The sequence below is a fragment of the Maniola jurtina genome, chromosome 1 (genome assembly GCF_905333055.1).
Source record: "Maniola jurtina chromosome 1, ilManJurt1.1, whole genome shotgun sequence".
NCBI lineage: Eukaryota > Metazoa > Arthropoda > Insecta > Lepidoptera > Nymphalidae > Maniola > Maniola jurtina.
This window is the reverse complement of record NC_060029.1, coordinates 8,241,460-8,267,725: the sequence shown is the minus strand read 5'-3', so window position 1 is coordinate 8,267,725 and position 26,266 is coordinate 8,241,460. Positions and strand designations below refer to the sequence as shown.

The 26,266-nt window shown below is 35.5% G+C and overlaps 5 protein-coding genes and 1 non-coding gene across 11 annotated transcripts in view; 3 read left to right on the top strand and 3 right to left on the bottom strand.

Moving 5' to 3' along the window:
• Positions 1–2,207: 2,207 nt before the first annotated feature.
• On the bottom strand, positions 2,208–11,619 carry LOC123868298 (diacylglycerol O-acyltransferase 1). Of its 5 annotated transcripts, none has more exons than XM_045910766.1 (12): positions 11,547–11,619; positions 11,153–11,305; positions 10,720–10,848; positions 9,903–10,000; positions 9,276–9,328; positions 8,730–8,838; positions 7,254–7,403; positions 6,762–6,788; positions 5,604–5,739; positions 4,842–5,007; positions 4,202–4,474; positions 2,208–3,443 (listed from the first exon to the last, which is right to left on the bottom strand). In XM_045910766.1, the coding sequence occupies exons 2-12, from the start codon at positions 11,266–11,268 to the stop codon at positions 3,231–3,233; spliced, it is 1,470 nt and encodes a 489-aa protein (XP_045766722.1). In that variant the 5' UTR covers positions 11,269–11,305; positions 11,547–11,619; the 3' UTR covers positions 2,208–3,230. The 5 variants fall into 5 exon arrangements, with proteins under 5 accessions (XP_045766722.1, XP_045766713.1, XP_045766731.1 ...); XM_045910757.1 differs by having other exon boundaries at positions 11,461–11,609; XM_045910775.1 differs by having other exon boundaries at positions 11,153–11,308; positions 11,553–11,597.
• A 1,014-nt stretch (positions 11,620–12,633) lies between these two features.
• Positions 12,634–26,266, bottom strand: part of LOC123868324 (nuclear fragile X mental retardation-interacting protein 1) — a 15,623-nt gene continuing 1,990 nt past the window's right edge. Inside the window, exons 3-4 of one of the 2 annotated variants that reach the window (XM_045910809.1) lie at positions 24,978–25,863; positions 12,634–12,647 (exon numbers count right to left, since the gene is read on the bottom strand). In XM_045910809.1, the coding sequence (XP_045766765.1) occupies positions 24,986–25,863 (878 nt within the window). In that variant the 3' untranslated portion in view covers positions 12,634–12,647; positions 24,978–24,985. Of the gene's footprint in view, positions 12,648–24,935; positions 25,864–26,266 lie in introns of those variants that run through there. The other variant, XM_045910804.1, reaches the window with a different exon arrangement.
• LOC123868365 (protein slowmo) lies at positions 14,368–17,563 on the top strand. Its single transcript, XM_045910856.1, has 4 exons — positions 14,368–14,573; positions 14,654–14,819; positions 14,947–15,141; positions 15,688–17,563. The coding sequence occupies exons 1-4, from the start codon at positions 14,542–14,544 to the stop codon at positions 15,979–15,981; spliced, it is 687 nt and encodes a 228-aa protein (XP_045766812.1). The 5' UTR covers positions 14,368–14,541; the 3' UTR covers positions 15,982–17,563.
• The window catches only part of LOC123868374 (mediator of RNA polymerase II transcription subunit 11), a 22,625-nt gene continuing 14,373 nt past the window's right edge, over positions 18,015–26,266 (bottom strand). Inside the window, exons 2-3 of the mRNA XM_045910868.1 lie at positions 18,513–18,594; positions 18,015–18,422 (exon numbers count right to left, since the gene is read on the bottom strand). Of these exons, the coding sequence (XP_045766824.1) occupies positions 18,094–18,422; positions 18,513–18,588 (405 nt within the window). The 5' untranslated portion in view covers positions 18,589–18,594 and the 3' untranslated portion in view covers positions 18,015–18,093. The remainder of the gene's footprint in view (positions 18,423–18,512; positions 18,595–26,266) is intronic.
• On the top strand, positions 19,352–23,103 carry LOC123868339 (60S ribosomal protein L3). The gene is made up of 7 exons (XM_045910821.1): positions 19,352–19,478; positions 19,766–19,958; positions 20,709–20,877; positions 21,416–21,738; positions 22,226–22,405; positions 22,590–22,768; positions 22,876–23,103. Exons 1-7 carry the CDS (start codon positions 19,476–19,478, stop codon positions 23,065–23,067), a joined length of 1,239 nt encoding a protein of 412 aa, XP_045766777.1. The 5' UTR covers positions 19,352–19,475; the 3' UTR covers positions 23,068–23,103.
• Positions 19,620–19,698, top strand: LOC123869497. Its single transcript, XR_006796906.1, has one exon. It is a non-coding gene; the product is annotated as a small nucleolar RNA U43 (small nucleolar RNA).

The following is a 26,266-nucleotide window of genomic DNA, read 5'->3' as shown; positions in this document are numbered from 1 at the left end:
CGTAGGCGATGCGATGCGATGTGATAATAATGTCCTAAAGGTTATGTTTACCTACTGTGTAGCGATACTTTTTTGTGTAGCGACGCTTACATATTTTCCTTAAGGAGTTTCGCAGTTTTCAATGATTTCAGCGATTTGTTCGTCTTTAATTCAGTTAAGGAAAATCAATTCTAGATTCAAATACTAAACCGTTTTCTATTGGGACCTAGCCGGTTGGACCCAGACCATCAGGTTTTTCAAATAACTTTCGCATATACCTACTATTTTCAAGTTGCTTCTCATGTCATTACATTAAATAGCTACAGTTAAACTGGGTACAAAAGTAATGAAAAGATTGTTAATTATACCATGCTTTTATTGAAAAAAGTAACAGTTGAAATATTATATAATTAATTATTGCAGGATTAGTTTACAATAAATACATAAAACATTGAATATTAAAATGCATATCACAGTATTTTGCACTTTGAACCATAAATTCGTATGTTTTGGCATAAATTATAAGTATTATACCAAATATTTAGAATGTAAATTATTCATATTATTAAAAACAAGGAATTAATATAAAAACTGTTAAAATGCTTAAATTCTAATACCCAAAATATTATTATATTGCATTTGATATAACACCCATATACTTTTTCAAAAACCTTATAAAATACTATTTTCTTTAATAAATATTAACTCCATAGTAATGAAAGTAAAACTTAATTAATGGCTTACAAATAGTAAATTCTGTTAAAATATTCTGGCTAAAATTTACAAATAGGTACATCAGTGATTTTATTTATTTGAGTTATATATATTGTGTAAAAAAATTATTTATATACATAATAATATTATTCCAAATCTTAAGCAGGCTTTGTATTATTTCTTCATGTTGTCGACCAAAAATGAGTAATAAACACAACAACAAAGTACAAATGATAAAGAATAATATTACAATATTTTCAATAGATATTTAAGAACAGGAATGTATAGAATTAGAAAATAGGCACTTTCTTTCAAAATAATATTCAGTTTGATGGTTTGCGAGCTTCGAGACTTTTTACTACAGACTATGAAAAGTTGAGTTCTGGGTCATTATTGCATATTTATTGCTTTATTGCTTTGGAAAAAGCAAGATCTACAATGACATAAATCCTCGTTCATACTAATAAAAGTTTGAGTAGTGTTTTGTGTTGTAGGTGAACGCGAAGGCTTCGGAATGCGACAACGTTTGGGTTTTAAAATGAGGATAACCGCAAGAAAACACGATGCGGCATAATTTCCTAAAATGTTCGTCAAAACCGACCGATAGCAGAGCACGTGCGTTTAATGTGACATGATCAACCCATTGCCGGCCCAATACTGAGCACAGGTCTCTTCTCAGAGTGAGAAGGGTTTGAGCCATATTCTGCCACGCGTTTAATGTAAAAGAATAAATATATTTTAGAAAATTGCGCATAAATCGGAATTCGAAACCCGATACCGAACCCAACGTTTTATTGGTGTGGACGCGGTTTAATAGACAGTAAATAATGTGATGTGTACATTTTGAGAACTCACTCGCCATATTTGCTCTGTTAACTGTCATGTCAAAAGTACGATTTTAGTCCTTGATTTAATAGTGAACTGTATTTATGACATAAGAGTTGACACATAGAGCAAATATGGCGAGTGAGTTCTCAAAATGTATGCATTTATAGCTAAGTGTATACACTTCGAAGGGTGAAACCGCAATAAGTGAAAATCTAATAATATTCTAAGCACACAGATAACCGTTCGCAAATTCTAGCTTTAAATCGTTTATCTTCAGTCTTTCAAAAATTCAAAATTCAAAATTCAAAATGTTTTTATTCAATTAGACTTTTACAAGTTCTTTCGAATCGTCAAAAGCATCTACCACTGGTTCGGAATGCCTTTCCTACCGAGAAGAACCAGCAAGAAACTCGGCGGTTGCTCTTTTCAAAGATTTGATATACAATATTATGCCATGTATAAAAGCAATTGAAGTCCTGCGCATTGCTGGAGCGAATCGAAGTTCAAATCCACGCTTTTTTATCATTTACATAATCTTCGATAGTATAATATGCTTTTCTCAAGAGCATATTTTTAATAGATTTTTTGAACCTGTGTAAAGGCAAGTCCAAAATTGACTGAGGAATTTTGTTATAGAAGATTATAACTATAATCTTAACTTAAGATTATAACTTTCTACATAGACACCTCAAAGTTTGTAAACATTTAAATAACATTAAATTCTTAAACCTAAGTAAAAAATAACAGATGACAACTTTTTTTAATTCACTACTGTAATAATAATAATCATCATCATAAAAAACGACACCTTTACTTTTACTTAAAAAAAGTATTAAGGTATAAACAAATTATGGCCACATATATTTGTCATGTAATCTCTTTGGAATTCAAATACCATCCGATTATACTTATCTAAAATTAAGTTAGGAAGACAAGATATTATATTAGTAGCCAATTTTAAAATGCAACAAATCCAAAATACAGGAAAATATAGAATTCTCGCGTAGACGACAATTTTCTCTATAATACGTATATTAACATGGTTATATGGTATTATGGTTATACTACGCTTTTGAGGTTATTTCAGTCTCGATTAGTAAGATAAGATAACCTTAAAAGCGTAATACTAGCTTTAAAATTATTCATTTCCCATTTTCAAAAACTATAAAAACCGTTTGCAAGTGCATTTTATTTAATGTTACCCCTATTTATATATTATTTGCTATCATGCCATAGAATAGAAACCGATAAAATAAATGCTACAGTTGTTTTTAAGTAAAGAGCTCTGTATGAGATTTTAGTTTTTACATCTCAACCACGTTGATAGAATTCGAGCATCAAAACACTGCTTTACAGTAAAATAAGCCTTACTTGCCTTTTTTTAACGCTCAAATTCGTCCAAACATCTATAACAGGAGCGACAAACGGAAACGTTTCGAAATAACAATCGATGATACTGAATTATTCACTTCAAAATTAAGGAAATTTTAGGGTCATTTTACTCTGATGTTATTGTGTTTTCGATGCTAGAATTTTATCAATGTTAGTGATATACAGAATGTTATATTAAGCACCCTGGACTGCTCTTTGGTTGACGACAAAACGATAGGTTGACGGGTGAACTAATCGCGAGGCTCATACCACCAAGTAGATCGAAAAATCACTCACTGCGCAGGTTCAAGAGCTCTTTTGTTCGTGATGCCAATGCATTATTGCTTGGGCGTGAAATGCAAGATTGCGTAATCGTGATAGTACATCATGATGGCGAGCGGCTGGCCGAGGATGAGCGAGCTCCACACGAGGATGTTGCCCCAGCGCGCGCCCAGCCGCGCCTGCACCAGCTTGGAGATCACCGACAGCGGCGGCTGAGCCATCATACCGAGGAATGCCCATATGCGGAACATATGCAGCGGTACGCTTACCTGTAAGAGATAGGAAAACAGTGCAATAATTTAAAATGAAATGCAGTGAAAATAATGCAGGTATCTTTTTTTGCGGATCGAGTACGCCGTTACTCGAAATGATCTCACACCCGTATTCACAAACGTTACTATGAGGTCTCATAGTGCGCTCGAACGCACAGTGTCCGTTCCACCAATCAGATGACTGTGTCACGTCAATTTACAATGATCTGATTGGTGGAACCTACACTATGCGTTCGAGCTTACTGTGAGACCTCATAGTAACGTTTGTGAATACGGCCGTCAGAATAAGTGATGAGATATCTTATGGATGATGTTGGGGTGTATGGGTTTTTTGGACGCCCGCGAGGCCGTAGCGTGAGTCTATGTTCGGGTGACCTCATCTTCGCCAGTGAAAACGAGGTTCCAGTGCACATATTACATATACAGTTTGAGTATATTGGCCTACAAGAGCGGAAGAGTTGCCGTGATTTGATCGTTAGGGTCGTTAAGGACGTATCGTAAAATCCAATACAAAGCTAGGAATCCCTCTGCGCTCTATGTGCAAATCTTATTACATTTGCAAATTATCTCAATGCTTAATTACAAAAATATCATTCACCAAGTATTCGTGGAAAAAGGCCTAAAGAGTAAGGTAAAGAGTAAGGTGGATAAAGAAGACCTAAAGAGAGATGGGGATGGACACGTGGCGCACGCCCACACGTACACTGGCATGCTCCACGAGCTCCAGAACTCCACAATAAGACAACATCACTCACCAAGTATTCGTGGAAGAAGGCGGATATAAAGAAGACCACAATGCTAGCCGCGGCCTTGCTGAAGCCCAGCCCCGTGATGGGGATGTACACGTGGCGCACAGCCCACACGTGCACTGGCATGTTCCACGAGCTCCAGAACTCGGCGATGTTGTTCGCGTTCCACCAATCATTGTAGAAGTTGCGGTCCGCGAAGTGCAACAACTCGCCCATTAGGTTGAGGAATGAGTGGAAGCTGAGGTAGAAAAAACACAGCCAAATCAAGTGATTTGGCACCTGTAATAGAAAATTAATAGTGTTGTTTCAAATGGGTTGCAGTATTTCAATGATAAAAGATCAGTATTGGATGCAATGTAATTGGATGTAATTTAATGTTTCATTTATACATTTTTAAACTCGGAACTTTTAAACGTTGCGTAGTTTAAAATATCTAAGCGGATTTTAATGCGGTTTTTTCCAATATGTAGATAGTGATTCAAGATGAAGGTTTATACTTACGTGTAGTTTATAATATTGCTTTGAATATGACGATAATTGTTTAAAATGTCTCGTGCGCCAGGGCGGGTCGATAGTTTATTATAAATGTAACGTGGAAACTTTTATGAAACTGCAGTAGACTTAGTATTAAAATCATACAACTCACGGCAAGTTTTAGTAGTCGTTCAGTTATCTTGATGACACTCATCTGTGAGAACGGATCCACCGCATTTGTGACGGATGGGATCATCCATTGTTGGAACAGTGCAAGGACTAAGTTCACGCCAAAAACAACTTCAATAATCCTCTTTATTAAGAACCTCTTCCTGATACTGAAACATTACAATAATTATGAAAACTTATCGAAAGTATCTAAGTGAAAAATGCTAGGTACAATAACCGACAACGCTCATTGGGCGAAAAAACAGCCCACGTGTTGTGGTAATGGAGAAAAGCCATGACGCGTTCAGACGCTTAGTGTCACCTAATATATTTGTTAAGAGATTAAGGTTTATCGCTGGAATAAATAATCATATTCAATAAATAATGTTTATGCATTATTTATTAGGCTGAATTTGGTGCAGCTATATCACGTAGTCTTTCCTACACTTATTGTTTTTGTAAAGCGCGAAGCCAGAAGCTCGCGAAGGTTGAATGAAGCCAGCCTACGAGGCCGAGTGAAGCGAAGCGAGAATCGAAGAATAGTTTGAGAGACCATATCCGATCCAGAAGCTACACTAGAGGTCCGCGCTCGCTATAATTACCACACTCGACCATATTCGCCTGCTAAATACATACAAACACGTGCAACCACTAAACCATATAATACTATATTAACATATTAATACACTAATATATTCAAAATGAGTATAATAGACTACGTAAGACTACACAGGTGTGTGCTAGGGTTCATACATGCAGGTCTCACCGTGTCGTGCGCGGGAAATTCAATTCGTAGCAAAGGGTGGGTGCCAAAATGAAGTAGAAAAGGTCTTTGAGGTTCAAATTATCAGGGTATTTCACCAAACCGGATTTCCCATCTGCTTTCTCGTCTTCTAAGGGCTCTGCAGACAACGACATGCGAATGAACACTAAAGAAGCTCGTGATAAAAATAAAAAATAAAATCAACACACCAACGCAAGTCCGTTAGGAAATGGCTTTAAATAACATTGTCATAAAATGACGTTTAATTATGATTGCCACACCCGCACCGCGGCAGCGTTGTGAATTTTGGGTGACCAGTACAACTTGATAATAAAATCATTCACACAACTAATTTAATAAAGAATTGATCAATGATAATAAAATCATTATCATTGATCAATTCTTTATTAAATTAGTCATTATTTTAGCAACAAAGACAACTACTGAGAAAAGTAAACTTTACTTTTTCCAGCGGCGCGACAACAATAATATTATTTCTATTGATTCATATGAAACCAACCGCATTACAACGACGCGGCAGCGGAGCGGCGAGGCGCGATGCGGCAGAGTTGAACCCGGAGAATATTTTGGTACCTTAGCCTCTTGCTAGTGCGACATAGTGCGGTTCTAGCTTTAAGGTCGAGTTATACGTAGCACGTGCACGGGACGGAACGAGGGTGTTTCTTGAACCTCTATTGGATAACTAGAACGTCCCGTCTAGTCCGTTTTCGAGTTATCCAATAGTAGTTCAAGAGATCTTCCCGTCCCGACCCGTGCACGTTACATATAACTCGGCCTTTAACGTTACTTAAAATAATCTTCTTGACACACTAAGCTAAAGCATAGACAGCTTTGCGACTAGTTATTCAAATTAATATTCATAGCTTTGAAATTATAATAATATGAGTTACAATGCTTCTACTATATTATGCATATCTTTACACAATTTTAATCACACCTAAAACTATTAACCACACAAAAATATGTATTATTAGTTTAGTTACAAAGCATATACTATAATAATATAAATATAAAGAAAAACCTAATAATATACATACTTATATACATAATATGGCAAAGCCACAAAAAATATACAGAAATTCAAAGTGCAAAAGATAGATAAAAAGTGCTGTATGTGATATCATGTTTAATTCTACTTACTCTCTTGTTCCGCGTTAACTAGGTTATCTGCAAATGTTTTATATTCTTTATTGCATGTGAAAATAGAATGCACATAGGCAAACTTAATACTTAGAAATATTCTCTTCCTGTAAACCTTTGGTAGTGGGGATTTACACCCTCAAATTATGTATAGCCTATGAATTTTTATAAAAAATGACAAAAAAAGTGGTTTTCGAAGTTTCTGGACAGATTCGCAAATATTTTTTTAGAAGTGTATTATAGTATACTAGTAGATTACTTCTAGATATCTATTTAATATTTATTTTCTTACCATACTATCTTCCATATACATGTTATAAGTTCAAAATGTCAATTTGTTTGTTATACATATTTTCTCAGCTACTCAACCAATTTTGATAAAATTCGGCACAGAAGCAGTTCGCATTCTGGAGACTGACAACCGTAATCTTTAAAAAAAATCCACGATGATGGATGCCATACGTCAGCATCAAGTATTGAAATAAAACTTACTCCAATTAGGCTCTGATAAACTTTGTCGACGTAAAGTGTTTTTATATTGTTGTGTTTTCTTCCCCTGTCTGCACCAATGGTTAGTTTGAACGTAACTCCACAATTTTAAGAATAGCACCAAATATATCATGCATACGGTTGTTTTTCCCACTGAAAAGAAAAGCTGAACTATAATCTAGGGATGGCCGAACATTAGATACTAGCTTATCCAACTTCATCCGCGTGTACTTCACAAATTTCAAACCCCTATATATACCCCTTTCATACCCCTATATTTTTGCCTTCTTAGGAGTCGAATTTTCAAAAATCCTTTTTTAGCAAATGTCTACGTCTTAATAGCTATCTGCATGCTAAATTTCAGCCTGATCCATGTAGTTGTTTGAGCTGTGCGTTGACAGATCAGATCAGTCAGTCAGTCACCGTTTTCGTTTATATATGACTAATTTATCATGTTTCCTGTGACCATGAATACAAAAGAAAATAATAGGTACGAGTAATGAGTATGCATATTGTTAATCATAGACTAACATAGTACGCATTTAAGTTTTGCCCTTGCCACTACTAAGGGTCAACATTATTACAAACTAATACAAAATAAATGTATAAAACTAGGTAGGTATTGATGAATGACAAGCATAAAACTAAATGCATTATTTACAAGAAATTTTTCTATTTCTGTAACAAATCATAGTCTAGAATTGTCTCATAATATGGCATCACGTTTGTACAAAGCGTACAATCACATTATACGTAGGTATCTATTATACTAATATTATAAAGAGGTAAAGTATGTATGTTTGTTTGTAGTGGGTAGTCTCTAGAACTACTGAACCAATTTTGAAAATTCTTTCACCAGTAAAATGCTACATTATTCCTTTCTAACATGGCTATATTTTATTTTCAAAAAACTAGAGGTCCTTAATTCGAATCAGAAAGTTTTATAACTGCAAAAGTCTGTCTGTCTGTCTGTTACTATTTGACGGTCCTCCATTGGAAAAGAAATAACTTGCATCTCGCTACAAAACGGCTACTCTTGTCTTGGAAAATCAAAAATACTTTTATTTTAATTTATTCAGATACAAGTTAGCCCTCGACTATAATCTAAACTGGTGGTAAGTGATGACTGATGATGCAGTCTAAGATGGAAGCGGGCTAACCTGGAAGGGGTATGGCAGTTTTAATTAAAACCATACCCCTTTTTTATACGCGGCATCATACCGGTACGCTAAATCGCTTGGCGGCACCGCTTTGCCAGTAGGGTGGTAACTAGCCACGGCCAAGCCTCCCAGACCAGACCAGACCAGAGAATTATAACATCCCAAACCCCTGTCGGGAGTGGAAACCGAGACTTCTCAATAATTAGACCACAGTGCTTACCATTGCGCCAGGTCAGAGGATTCTCACGGGATTTAAAAAAATCTCAATCCAGGGACGAATTCGCGGGCATTATCTAGTCAGTAATATTTTGATACATACCAAAACTGAATTCTGGTCCTTTAAAATACAATACTATCACTGGAAGACTTATCTCCGCTACTATATTGAACACTTGGAGGCCAATGCCAGTTTTTGGTGTTATGATATCCTGGAAATACAAGTGTTAAAATTGTTTAATTACTTACTTATAACAATAATAATAGAGTGTACCTAGATGAGCCATCCTGAGAAAAATCATATTCTATGAAGGTGTCAAGATGGCACTGGCCATAAGTTATAAGCAAAAGCGGGCTCCATTTCACAATTATTATTTTTTTTGTTTAAAAGCCCTGTCTAGTGTATTTACATGAACACAATTTTCAACCAATCTAGTACCTATCAGTAATAATGTAATCCCTATATTTTTAACTGACTTCGAAAAAAGGAGGAGGTTCTCAATTCGTCGGAATCTTTGTTTTTCTAAAAGAAAGAGTGCTAAAATAACAAATTAGTGAGAAATAAAGTTTTAGCTAAACTCAATCTATACGTCTAACTGCATTATTAATTTTACTACACAAAGTTTGACCCAAAAAGTATGTAACTCACCACAGCTATAGCCTTTTCAATTAATAAACAGACAACTGCAGGCACCACACTAACTGGAATAAAAAAGAAACGCTTAGAATATATTTTAGGGTTCTGTATTTCCATATCACCTGATAAAAAACCTCTTATTGGATCACTTCATTCTCTGACTGCCTGTCAAAACCCGTCAAGGTAATCAAAGCCTATTGGTTGTTTCCTGTTGACTTAGAATTACATAATTTGGCAGATAGCAGTGTCTTATAGCACAAGTAAAGGGAAAACTCCGAAAACCGTAAATTGATGGTTTTATCGCAAAAATGTTAGTTTTATTTGTCTATGATGGTATGGACCCCTTTGTGTGCGAGTCTGACTCGCACTTGAATGGTTTTTTAATACTAAAGATTTGTAACTTAAACTATTAGTGAAAAAAAATTAGACTATCTAAATGAAATGAAAATTTATTTATTAAATTTATTAAGTACATGCGTTTCATGGAGTCCTGGCCCCTAAGCTAGAACAGCCTGTATTATAGGGACCAGAAGTATTAGGTAATGGATATTCTTGTAGAAAAGAGTTGTTATTCTAGAAAGTAGGCAAGCAGTATAATGATGCTTCATAAAATAGGTGGTAAAGTAATTATGTACTTACAAGTCAGTAATATAACAGAGGGGTACTGCTGGTTGTCTCCTTTGTCGTAGCCAGTTAATACAATAATCCATTCAAAAGGATTCACGCGGATTCCATATCTAAAATATATAAAAGCATGTTAGGAATATACAATATTAGATTTGTGTTATTATTACAAGAAAACTTCATCGCCTGAAGGGATCATACCCATAAAACATAACAATAAATTAATTATAGTAATTAAAAATACTATTAATTGATATATGATCCTGAATCGATTTAATGAATTTGATCCTGTCATACAACGTAAAGGTTTTTTTTAAACCCAGTTTATTATAATCTTCTTCTCAGACAGTGCGTTTGGAACACTCATAGTTTTAAAAGTTTACATAATTGTAATTTTAAAATATCACCATTTTAATTTATTGGACATAGTTTTTGAACAACCAAGTTTGAACCCACAAATCACAAGTTAAAACTTAGTATTATGAGAGCTGGGCGATTACAGTAAAATGGCATATTGCATCACCCAATAACTCATGAGTGAAGAAGGTAATAAAGTTTCTATTCCATTCCACAACCTTAATTTCTAGTATTGTGGAAATATGTATAAAAATATACAGGAAGGTATAAAGGAAGAGCAAAAAAACTGAATTAAAGCTGTTGAAACTGCATTGCAATTACGAGTATACTGTTTTGATTGAAATCACGAACTTGGGACTCAGTTTTGGCATAGTTCTAAGCCATTTTGGTCAGAAATTAGTTCATATTTAATAAGTATTGTTATTGTAATAACACAATTTCGTTCACAAGCTCCTTAATTAATGTGATCACTAACTTTATGAAATTTTCAAGGCACAAGCGAAGTCCTCCGACTGTCAGCATAAGGAAGCCCCAGTTTACTAATCCAGTAAAGTTTGTAAATTCTGAGCTCCATGAAAATAATGAATCCCGAGGTTTATGTATTCTGAAAACATATAAAATTATCTTGCAATAGCTTTGATACAATTTTGATATTCAATATAATATTATAGCTTGCATAATTCCCGAGCTTTTGCCTGTGCCTTTGTCCCTGGTACATATTATGTATCTGGATAAAGTTAAATCGCACAGACGCACTTTCATATTATTAATATTATATAATGGACGTCCACAGCTGGACTTAATAATATAATAAGTAGGTAAGCACAGATTTTGGATTTCTGTGTAGTTATGTATGTAAATAAATAATATATATTTTAGAACATTTTTTTATTTCAGGGATAACTTACGGTTTATCTAACTGAGACTTGCGAGCTTTCTTCTCTTTTTCTGTAATTTCTTCAGCTGTTGTTACACTTTGAGCTCTCCTATATCGCAATGCATTTTCGTCATTCTTGGTAGACATCTTCTAGTTTCATATACTTAATACTTTTATGCCAGAACTGTTGACAAAAATAAGACTTTAATAAGACGATAAAAATATTTAAAAACAATTAAAATTACCAGCCTTAAATTGTCTTATCGCAGCTTAGCCAAGTGCAATGGTTGCCCATTTCAATTGCAACCTTTAAAATTGAACCTTGAACTACTGACTTACGGGCTACAGTGGGGCAGCAGAATTTATAGCATTCGCCAGAAAGAAATAAGGTAAATTCAAATTGTAAAATTACATTAATTAAATACCATGCAATTAAAATAAATCTGCAATCGGCGGGGTTGAATTGAACGATTACGATTAGTGATAGTGAAGTACCACCAGTGTTGCCAGTGGCAGATAGTCAATTGTAACACGAGACATCTCAAAATGTAACATTTTCACGAGAAAAGTAACATTTCCTTATTTTTCGTGGAAAATAAAAGTAATAAGGTACACAGGTTAATATGGCACTTTATTATACAAAAATTTAAACAGTTTTCTTGTCCCATTAGTTAAGCTTAAAAAGAATCGTAATAATAATTGTTGATTGAATAAATTGACTGCTGATCCTGAAAAAGAAAAACAAATCAATATGTAAAATAATAATATACCAACGGATCTAAAAATGTCTTTAAATAGCTATAACTTATTTTGTTAGGTAACAATTTTTATTACAAGTGTAAATTAAAAATTTATATCACCCCAACAAGTGAAGGTTACATTAACTAGAAAAGAGCTGATAACTTTCAAACGGCTGAACCGATTTTCTTTGATTATAGCTAAGAACACTCTCCATCAAGCCACCTTTCAAACAAAAAAACTAAATTAAAATCGGTTCATTAGTTTGAGAGCTACGATGCCATAGACAGATACACAGATACACACGTCAAACTTATAACACCCCTCTTTTTGGATCGGGGGTTAAAAAGATTAAAATCGTCTTATATCGGGCGATCTGGCAACACAGGACTGTTTGAGTTTGAGGGCTACGCGCTAGGTGGACTTTGTCTGTGTAGCGTTTCATGGCGCGCGTGTGGTGCCTTTTTGGAGCGTTTTTTTTTTTGTTTAAAGTGGCTGGTTTTTGTGTTTCACTGGCGTTTTTGGTGCTAGAACCATGCTGGAACTAACTGGGAAGCGCTATATAGGGGCGCCGTGCGTATGTCGGCGAGCACCGGTACAGACGAAGTCCTTACTTAGGTAACTTTATAGTTTCCCTAACTTGAAAATATCTACAAACTTGACATTGGCTAATCTTTGTAAAGCCAGACGAGAGAATAAAAAAAAACGCACTAGGTAGGTACGCAGTGAAGAAAATTACGCGGGAATTTCAAATTCGTTTTGTTAACTGAACAATACTAGGTAGGTACCTAACTTACTTTGGTCTCAGCAAATAGATCGATAGATTCGATAGCAAAACTCAAATTTTAAGTTACGCCGGCTGGTATCTACTCAGCTCACTCTCATTCCTGTAAAGAAAACCGAAGTTACCTACAACAATAACTAAGTAGTAAATAGCTAAATGAACTTCTGGAAACTAATGTGACTTAATAATAAGATGACAGTCAATACAAAAACGAACTGCTTTCAGTTGCAAATATTATGACTTTGTTTTTGCATTACTGATTCCCTAATTAGTTAGTTAACTACTTACCTATTTACTTAAAACTACATTGTATACAACATTTACTTACCAAGCAAGTAGTGTTAGCAACACATATACACAGTCGATAAGGATAACGAACAAACCAATCACTTTCGAATTTTGACGAAATAAAGATACAATTTTTTTTTGTACTTAGATACATAACTACAATATCACTACCCCGCAACGAATAACTTTTCTTCTCTCGTCTGGCTTTACTCTGATTAGCCAATGTCAAGTGTGTAGTTATTTACAAGTTAGGAAAACTATATGTATAAGTATGGACTTCGCCTGTGCTGGCGCCCGCCGACATACACGCGGCGCCCCTCTAGAGCGCTTCTCAGTCAGTTCCTCGGTCAGTTCCACCACCAATAAACACCAGCGGGACACAAAAACCAGCCACTTCTAACAAAAAAACACTCCAAAAAGTCACAACACGCGCGCCAACAAACGCCACCACAGACAAAGTCCACGAATAACTTTATTATCCAAAACAAAGTTCAGTCACAGAGAAAAACAAACAAAACACTTTCTTAATCACAGAGTATAATTACAAAACAAAGTGAACTTAGACCAATAACTTAGAGAAAGTGAAATAAACTAACAAATGGGTCAATTACGACAAACAAAAACTGTTTTGGATGCGTTCCGTTTCACGATTATTTTTGGTTTGCTGGGAAAAATTTGAATATTTTTATGAAGTCCTAAAAGTAACGTAAAGTAACATTTTGAGTCGTGTAACATGGAGGAAACATGAGGGGGTCAAAAGTAACGTAAAATGTTACAAAAGTAACATTCTGGCAACGCTGAGTACCACAGACACTAGACAGAGCCACTGAGAATTCAACCGGCGGGAATGGTTGCATTTGGAAATAATAGGTACTCAATAGCTATGAGCAAAGCTCAATAGGTCATAGACTGTGGTCTGGTCATAGAAAAAGGGAATGTCATTGTCAGACCTTATCAGCCACAGGCACAGTCAGACACAGTCAGACGTCGGACGTCGTATTGTATCATACTCCCACTTGCTCGTAAATTGTTTCATTATAATACAGGATTTTATTATTTTATGCGGTTGCTTTAGAAACCAACCGCAGGAATTACGGGGCGTGGTGAAGGGGAGAAGTAGGAGGAGGGAGACGTGTCCCTCTATACCACTCTCCCCCGCCGCCGACTCCTAGGTTTAGATTTTTTTTGACAAAACTGACTGGAAATCGTTCTAAGGGGGTGCCGTGCGTGTGTAGGCGAGCGCCGGCACAGACGGGGTCCATACTTGTATAGATTCCTTAACTTGTTACAAATAAAAATAACTACAAACTTGACATTGGCTAATCTTTGTAAAGCCAGACGAGAGAAAAAAACAAATCTGTGGTGGTCATAGAGTAAAGACGCCAGCTGTGTTGTCAATGTCAACTAGCCACCTCTTTCGTCTTTCAAGGTTCCTCTTGAATGATCCCTTTTTCTTTCTTGTGTGAGTGTTGCGTGCGAGGCGGAAGTGTTGAAGAGAAATAATGTTTTTACGAACGTAATGTACCTAATGAATAGTTCAAATTCCAGAAATAATTAGATAAGCCTAATTACATCCATATCTATATATAGTGAAAAAGAATTTGTTAAATATGAAGATTTGGACCTCTGAACATACATTTAAGTAAGTGTTTATGACGCAACAAACCTTAATTTACAATCGTAAAACGATCTTATTGATGATAATGTATGTTTTTATCGTAGCCATCCTTGGGAGACTGTTGCTCAAGCAGCATGGAGAAAATATCCTAATCCGATGAACCCAGCCGTCGTCGGGATCGATGTCGTTGATAGAAAAGTCGTGAATGGAGTTTTGCACACCCATAGACTCGTCAGTTCGAAGTGGTTTTTTCCTCGCTGGGCGCAAGCAGTAAGTACCAACTTTTTATCAAGAATGCAGTCTTTGTTATGTTATTAATATCTACATAATTACATTGTATATTTAAATTATTCTATAGCCAAAAATAAACTATCAATAATGTCCTCTCCATTTACAGCTTATTGGCACAGCCAAAATATGCTATGCCAGTGAAAAGTCTGAAGTGAACCCAAATGAACGTCAAATGACACTGAAAACAACAAATCTAACATTTTGTCGATATATTGCAGTAGATGAAACTGTTAAATACACTCCAGATCCTGTTGATCCTTCAAAAACTCTGCTGACCCAGGAGGCTGTGGTTACTGTTCAAGTAAGGATTTCATAATTTCAAATATAGGAATATTTATATTCATATAATTTGACCCTATTACTAAGCCTCTGCTGTCTGTCTGTCTCACGACGAAGGTATCTTGTAATCTTGAGTTGTATCTCATGGACTGTATGTATGAAATTGTTTGTTGCGTGAATGTAGAGTTGAAATTTTCACAGAATGTGTATTTCCATTGTCACTATAACAATAAATAATTAAAATTTGAAAAGGAAATGAAAAAATTGTAAAATAATAAAAATTTGAGAAAATAAAATATTTTAAAGCGCCATCTATTGACAAATAGCTGTTGCTAATTGAACAAGAAAAGGGTTTGAGTTACAAAAATTTCAACTCTCACCATGCCTTTATTAGTTATACATCTTGCCATTAGATGGCGCTATATATATTTTTTAGGGTTATTTTCCTAAAAATAATATTTCTTGTACGGAACCCTTCCGGAACCCTTCGTGTGCAGGTCCGACTCGCACTTGACTTATTTTTTAAGAATAAGTCCTTAATATTAACTTATTATTTATAATTTTACAGGGAGTGCCACTAAGCAGCTACATGGAAGATTTATTAGCAAATAAAATATCACTAAATGCAGGCAAAGGGCGCCAAGCGATTGAATGGGTTATAGGTAAACTAGACTCTGAAATAAAGGAATTAGCCAATTCAGCTTGCAAAAGCACAGATGAGCTTCTATCACAGACGAAAAAGTCTATAGATGATATCACAACCACTGCCCGAAGATCAATGGACGATATATCATCTAAAGCTAAACGGTCATTGGATGATATAGAAAAATTCAGAAAGGCAAATGCTAATCAACGAAGCTGAAAGGAGGAATAATGTAAACTCTTGCTATTAGAGGTGAAATAAATTTGTTTACTTGATTATTGACTATTGAACATATTGTACTCTTATGTTAACTAGTCTATCATGGCCTGGAGTATAAAACCAACTATTGTATTTTTATTTTTGGTTATTACATAAAAAAATATTTGATAAACATTAGTTGCATTAAACCATTGATCAAACTAGTATATCAAGATTAGTATTTACAAGTGAGAAATGTATTTAATTTTTAAATAGTTAATTATTTGTAATGTACATAAATATGTATAGCAAGTATGTTATTTAATTATTTTCTTCTGTATAGTGATGTTACAGCATTAATCGAAGAAAACATAGTTTTCTCTAAAGTTGCATTTCATGTGTTTTCCTTCTTCCATGTGGTGTATATTGTCACTAAAATATAAAATTGAATGAAATGTCATGTAATTTGTTTTTGTATAAAACACAAAAATGAGTGACTTGTTAATTTCTCAGATATAATAATAGTTTTATCCTTAAAAATATAAAAAGTGTTGTAAAGCACAACTTAGCATACCGTGTATAACTCTACGAAGTCTTTCATTGTACCTAACGAAAATCTCTGACATCACATAGATATTTCGTTCCATTGGGATGATTTACTTTAAACTATACCTACATTGATACTCTTTTTAACATGTTTTTATTTAGTCATCAATATAATATATTATTTACTATCGGTATTATTGTCTTTGTTATCAGCATACAAGACTTAAAAATTTAAGTCAGCTAAATCTTTAAAATACCTACTAAAACTACAGCAGAGATCTACAGAGCGTACTTTGACTTTGCTCAGACTTAAAAGTTAACACAAGAGATTTATGTGAAAGTCATACATTTGTCTTGTTTAAGTCAGAGCAAAGTCAAAGTCCGCTCTATAGACCTCAGGTTGAGAAATAGCTATCTTAGTTTTTAATTGTTTATTATTTTAGAGCCTCAATAGCTCAACCGGTAAAGGAGTGGACTGAAAACCGAAAGGTCGACGGTTCAAACCCCGCCCGTTGCACTATTGTCGTACCTACTCCTAGCACTAGCCTGACGCTTAGTTGGAGAGGAAAGGGGAATATTAGTCATTTAACATGGCTAATATTCTTTGTTTAAAAAATAAAAATAAAAAAATTGTTAATTGCCTACCACATGTACTCTGGGATTACATTGCCAAAGTTTGGTTTGTCACCAACAAATAGAGTAGGTAGGTATCATATAATATAATATTATCAGTCATAAACCAACTTTGAAATTCATGGATAGTAAAAGAAAATTCACATGCCTATAATTGAACATTAAAATTATTGTGATTAGTGAAATATAATTTACTTTTCTTTATTATCCTGCATAACGAAAACTTGCTATATATAGCAGAAAAGACTTGGTTCCTTGAGTTGCATTATAAAGAGTTTACACTGTATTAGAAAAATGTGTGATGTTTGCATCATGTGTAATAATATTAATGTAAAAAGCCAATTTCAATGATAAATTTCCATTTACATTACTCACATTCATTGTAAAGTATATTTTCATTTAATAAATTTCTGTTACTGGCTGCCAAATGTCTTTCATTGAATCCAAGCTAGGGATGCCTCATCTATCATACATAACAAAGATTACACTAGATCTGCTCCTACTGATATTATTTTCTAGTAAGTACTCTGGGATAATATACCTATTTATAATCGATCCATCACTACACTACAGAGCATGGGTCTCCTTCAGAGTGAGAAGGGTTTTGGACATGGTCAACCATGCTGGCCAAGTGCAGATTGACAGACCATACACCTTTAAGAACATTATGGAGAACTCGCAGGCATGCAGGTTACTCAATGTTTTCCTTCACTATTAAAGCAAGAAATATTTAATTGCTTAAACCGCACATAACCACGTGCCCGGGATCAAACCCCTGACCTCCGATTAGGCAGCGGTCCTAACAACTAGGCTATCAGTTATCACAGCTATATTTTAAAATAGGATTATTAGTTCTGAGTATAATAAAAAACAGGTAAAAATAATACTATTATATTTGTACATTTAATAAAAATCAAAGAGCACAGAATTATAAATGTAGACATTTCTTAAATATTATTGAGTACTAGTACCAGAGGATGTCATATTACCATTTGAAACACCTGCTGTTCGATTTGCAGTTGCCAAATGGGAAGCTTTGAGTCTATCTAACTCATTCACCCAAGATCTTACATGTTCTAATCTATGCCATGCCATTTGTAAGACTTTCTGGGATGCGTATCCTGACCCCTCATGGGGCTGACCAGTAGAAACTTGAGTTAAATAATTTATTTGATCACTCAATTTTGATTCAACTTGACTCAGGGTTCTAAGGAATTGCGATGTATTACTTTCGGCTTGTTTCTGGCTAGATTTTTCCTTTCCCAACTCCAACAATGCTTGAGCTGTAGCAATACGAATTTTTAAGATACTGAGTTGAATAAAACAACAGTAAGGGATTTATTAGTATTATCAGTGATCAGCTAAGTACTAACCTGCACATTGTAAACATGTTATTATATCCTTTTCTATGTCATCTAGTACTTGAATTCTTTCCATGGGACCCGCCATGACTACGAGTTACAACTTAAATTTAATTAAAGGTCGGTAATTAGCTGTTATAATATTATCTATTCAATTCGTATCAATAATATCAATATGTTATTGGTCTGTGATTCGTATTGAAAATCACAGATCAATACCAGTCTGAAAATGAAAATTATTTATTTTATTGACGATGCTGGTATTATTTTACGGCTCTGGGTCCTTTAGGCCTTTTAAGCCTTGTACTTTGATAGTCTGTACATTGAAAACACGGGGATTTGTTATTTGAATGAACAACTCTAGTCTTTGGGTGGTGGGCCAGCATAGAGATAGTAGGTATTTCATCCAAGAGGGCCAGGGCTATGCATTATTGCCAATTCTTTAAAATCATTTAAAACTTGGGCTATTAAAACATAAAACCGTTTATCGATAGTTTGTCTTGGTTGATGCAGAAGTCGCTGAAATCAGAATAAAAATCCGTTCCGTTTTCCTTTTAAGCTACCGAACCCTAAAAACCTACTTAACCTACTTCCAGTTTTGACAGAAATTTGAAAAATCAGAAAACAATAGAACGTCCGCCTCATAATCGGAGGTCGGGAGTTCGATCCCGGGCACGCACCACTAACTTTTCAGTTATGTGCGTTTTAAGCAATTAAATATCACGTCTTGCTTTATCGGTGAACGAAAACATCGTAAGGAAACCTGCATGCCTGAGAATTCTCTATGTTCTCAAAGGTGTGTCAAGTCTGCCAATCCGCATTGGGCCAGCGTGGCAGACTTTCGACAGATTTCGGCAAATTTTCAGTTAGTGTATGGCAAGCAGGCAGATTTTATTTTTGTGATGGCAACCAAAGATGTTAAGTGGTAACATTGAAATCGATTATCGGCCATTTTTGTTGCGATAGTCATCCGACATGGTAAGTGTGAAAATTGTTCTCGTAATTTAAATCTTCTAATATTTTTAACATCTCTATCATTATTACTCTACATGTTCATTAATTTTTGAAAATTTTACTTTTATTTGATAAAAGCTACATTATTTTGTCTATGAAATTAACATGATGAGAAAAAGTATCATTTTATAAAAGGTTAGAACCTGAATGTAAGTGAAGATTTATACTAGGGCGGACTGATTTATCCCTTTTAAGCGATAATAATTTGTCGTTTAAGAGCATATGTTACACAAGAAATAATTTCATTTCAGTCGCATAGAAAATTTTCGGCGCCTCGCCATGGGTCTATGGGATTCTACCCCAAGAAGAGGTCCCGTCGTCACCGTGGTAAGGTGAAGGCGTTCCCGAAAGATGACGCGAGCAAGCCTGTACATCTCACAGCCTTCATTGGATACAAAGCTGGCATGACCCACGTGGTTCGTGAACCTGACCGTCCTGGTTCAAGTGAGTGTCTAATTTTGATTAAATAGTTTATACCTACTGTTGGAGCCCTCATTTTTTTGTATATTTATTTTTAACTAGCTGATGCCCGCAGCTTCGCCCGCGTGGATTGGCCAGATCCCCTGCAGCATCAGGATTGAGGAGTTGGAATCCAATTTTTTAATGAAACAATGTCACAAAGTTCCTCTATCGATTAAAAAAAAATTACGCAAATCGGTTCAGAAATCTCGGAGATTTCGGTGTACCTAGGTAGAAAAACACAACTCCCTTTTCGAAAGTCGGTTAAAAAAGTAGCCTATTTTACGCCCTGGTCAATCCTCTACTTGTCTGTGAAAATCCCGTCAAAATCGGTTCAGCCGTTCCAAAGATTAGCCTTTTCAAACAGACAGACAGACAGACAAAAATTTTAAAAACGTGTGATTCAGTGTTGGTATCGTTCAAATAACCATATGAGCTTAATATGAGGTAGTTATTTCGAAATTACAGACAGACACTCCAATTTTATTTATTAGTATAGATATCAAATGAACTCCTATTTGTCTTGACTTGTGATATTTTTCAGTCATTTAGGTATCTACCTACTTAAATCTTACTCATCTGTGAAAGCATCAACCATCTAGTTGATGACCTAATAAGTAAATCCTAATACCTATATAAATGCCATGCAACATGCAACAAAAAAAATAATGAATTTCATAGTTTTTAAATGTGTGTGATGATTAATCTTGATCTTCAAATAACGTTGTTACACAGAGATCAACAAGAAGGAAATTGTAGAGGCTGTGACTATCATAGAAACCCCACCAATGGTTTGTGTTGGTGTGGTTGGGTACATCGAGACTCCACATGGTCTGCGTGCCTTACTGACTGTCTGGGCTGAACACATGTCTGAAGACTGCCGTCGTCGTTTCTACAAGAACTGGTGAGAAAATACATCGAACATTCTAAACCTTTTTTGTAGCATTTAAACAATTTTATATTCATTGTCATCTTTATCTTGATTGCATTTTATCAACTAGATGATGCCCTACGACTTTGTCCGATGGGGTCTAGTTTTTTTAAAATCCTGTGAAGCTTTTAGATTTTCTGGGATAAAAAGTAGCATATGCTATGATTTGAGGTAGTGATGCATACTATCTTTGTACCAAATTTCATCAAAAATGGTTTAACAGTTATGAAAAACTAGTACACAGATAGACAAACATTTGCATTTATAATATTTGTATGGATTATTAAAATTTTTTGCATTCAAGGTTGTTTTCAATAAAATAGTTTAATGCTATGTTCTTTAATCTCTATTGTTTCTTAAATACTAATAAATGTTTATAAAGCTCTCCTCTCCAAGGATGAGAGTTTGTTTGAAATATGCTGTACATGCATATTGCTACCAAGTGGTCTCCGCTCAACGATGAGGCTGCTAGGTTCTTTCTTACAGCGGCTTAACTATGTCATCCAATTAGGTATAAGTGCAAGAAGAAGGCCTTTACTAAGACTAGCAAGAAGTGGCAGGATGAGCTTGGCCGCAAGTCCATTGAAAAAGACTTCAAAAAGATGGTCCGCTACTGCACTGTCATCAGGATTATTGCTCACACTCAAATGAAGCTACTTAAGCAACGCCAGAAGAAGGCCCATATCATGGAAATCCAAGTTAATGGGGGTTCTATTGAGGACAAGGTGAAATGGGCAAGAGAACATCTTGAGAAGCCCATCCCTATTGACTCTGTCTTTGCTCAGGATGAAATGATTGATTGCATTGGTGTTACCAAGGGCAAAGGATACAAAGGTAACCTATCATATTGGATTATTGACGTTTTATTATTACGTACAGATTATTTATTAATTATATTTAAGACTAGCTGACGCCCGCGACTTCGTCCGCGTGGATTTAGGTTTTTTGAAATCCCGTGGGAACTCTTTGGTTTTCCGGGATAAAAAGTAGCCTATGTGCTAATCCAGGATATTATCTATCTCCATTCCGAATTTCAGCCAAATCCGTGCAGTAGTTTTTGCGTGAAGGAGTAACAAACATACACACACACACACACACACACACACACACACACACACACACACACACACACACACACACACACACACATACACAAACTTTCGCCTTTATAATATTAGTGTGAAGAATTACCATTATGTGAATTAAAGAAAAGGTGTGACAACCCTCAGCAGAGAGATTAATTTTATTTATCTGCAATTTATCAATTTGCTTATTTTCAATCAAGTATCTCTTAGCCTGACAAAATTAATTTAATTTTCAGGTGTGACATCCCGTTGGCATACGAAGAAACTTCCCCGTAAGACACATAAAGGTCTACGCAAAGTTGCTTGTATTGGAGCATGGCATCCTTCAAGAGTTTCCTTTGCTGTGGCCCGTGCTGGTCAAAAGGGCTACCATCACCGAACTGAAATGAATAAGAAAATCTACAGAATTGGACAAGGTGTTTAATTATTTCCTTTTTTTATTAATTTTACTCATAGAGTTAAAACTTGTGAAACTAGGTGTCAATCCAAGAGTCAGAGTTTCAAGAATTCTGCCTGCCTCCTTTTGAAGAAGTCTATCAAAACAATCCAAAATTAGGATTTATGTTCAGAAGAGTAATATTCTTTCAATTTATATTCTAGGAATCCACACTAAAGATGGAAAGGTCATCAAAAACAATGCTTCCACTGAGTATGACTTGTCTGAGAAGTCCATTACACCCATGGGAGGCTTCCCTCATTATGGAGAAGTCAACAATGACTTTATCATGATCAAGGGTTGCTGCATGGGACCCAAAAAGCGTGTCATCACTTTGAGAAAAGTAAGTTCTTAAATTTGTAAATCTACATTACATTTTTCACATATTATGCAACCAATATTATCTATGTAATAAGTCTTCATTTTTAACCTTATTTTTTCGTATTTTAGTCCCTGCGAGTGCACACGAAGAGGGCTGCTCTCGAGAAAATCAATCTGAAGTTTATTGACACAGCGTCCAAATTCGGACATGGTCGCTTCCAGACACCAGCTGACAAGGCTGCATTCATGGGAGTTCTCAAGAAAGATCGTATTCGGGAAGAGGCAGCAGCTACAGCTGCACCAGCTGCAACTCAATCCTAAGCTATCAGTGCTTGAATAAATTGATGTAAAATCTTATTTTTGTCTTATTGTTTAGATTCCCTTACGATATGTTATCACATTCCCGTATTCGATTCCCGATTAGTTAGGACTTAGGCTGAAATCTATAGAGCGCACTTTGACTTCGCTCAGAACTGAGATACCTACGATTTCAACCCATTGTCCCATGTAGGTACTCTTCTATATCTGGCAGTAGAGTTGTGACTCCTAAGCTTGAGATTATCTCACCTGGTCTCGACAGTGCAAGTCCAGAAAAATATGATTCAGGGGCTGGGCTATGCTAGGGCCTGTTGCACTTACCCGTCAGGGATACTTCAGTAGGGATAGGTGGAACAGGTCGCAAAAACGCCTCTCCGCATAATGTCCTTTTCTCAAAATGCCCTTTAATCCTCAGACTTAGAATTCGATAAGGAAGACTGCTTTGTATTTACACCATGAACAGTTCCTGATTCTATGGTTTAGGAGTGGCGAACCCTGCATCATCCAGAGTTGAGGAGTTTGTCTCAGTCGCATACGACACCCGGGATCCTGAGACTCCTCTAACCTGACGTGGATGGCACCGCTGGGTTTTTTAGTGGGTATGCTATATGAATGCAGCATCAAATGCATTGCTATAGTGCGTTTCATCGAATAGTAGGTACCTATGGCGTTATGTTGGCTCCCCTGTCTGTTGGATGGTCATTGGCACCATATTTGCATAAGAAGACGCAGATTTTGTTTATTTTCATTTGATTTTCACATCCGATTTTCCTGAATAATGAAATGAAAATAAACAAAATCTGCGTCTTCTCATGCCAATATGGTGCCAATGACCATCCAACAGACAGGGGAGCCAACATAACGCCATAGGTACTATTCGATGAAACGCAGTATAGTGAGCCCCACATACCCGCTTTTGAGCGGCATGCGTAATTGCATTTTTACCAGCGGAAAAAAAGGGTTGGGATTTGGGTTAACTCATGAAGCAGTTACTTGGTAGCTAAAATATCAATTCACCATCAAAAATTCCCGAATTATAGGTAATCCATAACGATTTAGGAACTTAATATTCATAGTGAATAGGGCGCGACAGATCGAGATGGCAATTGGGGCGGGAACGCCCCGCACAGCCGTCGCGCTAACGCGGTGCAGGATAGCGCGGGCGTGCAGGCCGTTCCACCGCCTCGCGATTGCCATCTCGACCTGTTGGTACTATAATAGGTACCAAGCAACGACTTCACGAACTTCTAAACAATGTTTCAGAAACTCCTAATGGTGCAATAATATTGTGAAGGCTGATCAAAGTCTCCATTTTTGAATTCCAAGTCCCAACTCAATCCTGATGCTGCAAGGTACTGAACTCCTAAGCAGTGGGGATTAAGACATTCTAAGAATAGACAAAAAGGACATTTTGAGAAAAGGTCACTACACTAATGTGCTGATATATGAACTGGGAATATTTGGTCATTTCAGTACAACACTAAATCAAGTGTGATAGATGCTAACTACCTTCCTAATTCCATGCATGTGTACACTAAGTACCTACTGCTATGAAGGTTGTCACTTGTGTCTTTGAAAAGAGCAACCGCCGAGTTTCTTGCTGGTTCTTCTCGGTAGGAAAGGCATTCCGAACCAGTGGTAGATGCTTTTGACGATTCAAAAGAACTTGTAAAGTCTAATTGAATAAAAATAATTTGAATTTGTGGCTGCCGCGCGCTGGTGAAGCTTTGTTGACGTCGCAACACTCTTGAAGCCGGCTAGTGACTACTCCCTAGTGGACGAGTGAAAATAAAATAAATAAATAAATAGTGACTACTCCCTAGTGGACGAGTCAAGGGCAAAGTAAAAAAAATATAGATCGATTGGTCACTATTTCTTATTTTTATAGACTAGAATACTTATTAATCAGATACAGATTTAGCTAGTCAAAATATTTATTTTTTACAACATATCGCACACACTGCAGAATTACATTTCTTTCATGTTGTATTTCTTTGTGCAATAATTTCTCCAAAAGAGTGGATGGTAATTTATTTCTTTTTCTATATTCATGTTTTTTAACTGCTGGTCTGTTTATTTTCTTAGCAGACAACTCTTTTATTGGCCTTGTCTTAAGGATTTTAGTATCATCAACAGGCAAATTGGTACCTTCTTTGTTGATTTTGACTTCTTCAGGGCCACTCTCATCATCACTAGCCCCTTGACAGTTTGTAACTTTACTTTCAGAATCTTTTAACTCAACATTGTTGTTTACAGGTACTTTTTCATTCGTTTTTTCTCTGCTTTTAGTTTCATTAACTGGAGTGCTAATTTTATCACTATTTTTAAAGCATTTCATTTCATCTTTATATTCAGCCTTACCATTTAATAGTTCCTTTAGTTCTTTTTGTGTATTTGTTTTAACATCCTCCTCATCAGATGATTCATAGCAACACATTAAAGATGTCAATGCACTACAAACGGTTGGTTCTGAAACAGATGTTTCATTTTGTACTCTGTCTGACGCATTATGTATATCCTCATCGTCTTCTATAGGAACACTGCAATGAGTTTCAGGTTCAATTTCTTCATCTAAATCATCATCAATTTGCAATGATTCGATGCCTGCAAAGGGTTTTAAGGTTCTGTTCTCTTCTACAAGAGGACTTGCTTTACATATTTTCTTAGACATGTTAGATTTTTTTGTTACATCAATTGCATCTCTTTTTCTGTTGTTTGCAATATTTCTATTATGTTTTCCTTCTGGGAAATTTGCTCTGCCTGTTTGTGAAAGCCTTTGATTGGTTTTATGATGGAATTCTGGAATATAAAAAAATATAAAATTCTAGTTTTCAGAAACAGATTCAATTGTTTGCCTAGCAAGCAACACAGATGCTGTTAGATGTAGATGATATCTACTATTCGAAGGAAGCCCAAAACAGTACAGTAGGTACTTTTTTTTTTGTGTTTTTTCACACTGACACAAATAAATTGTTTTAAACACAATTTGCCATATTTATAGCTAATATTTCAAGTTATATATTATAAAGGTCAGTTTTTATTATCAGTCAATAACTTGGTAAAAAGTAGACTTAACTAAAGAACACACATTTTCATTCCTTCTTATTTCTAGGTTTGATTTAGTTTAAATAAAGGTACCTATCTTTTCTCAGTGTAACTCAATGCAGGTTTCACTATCATTCATAATATTTCATGAAGAAGG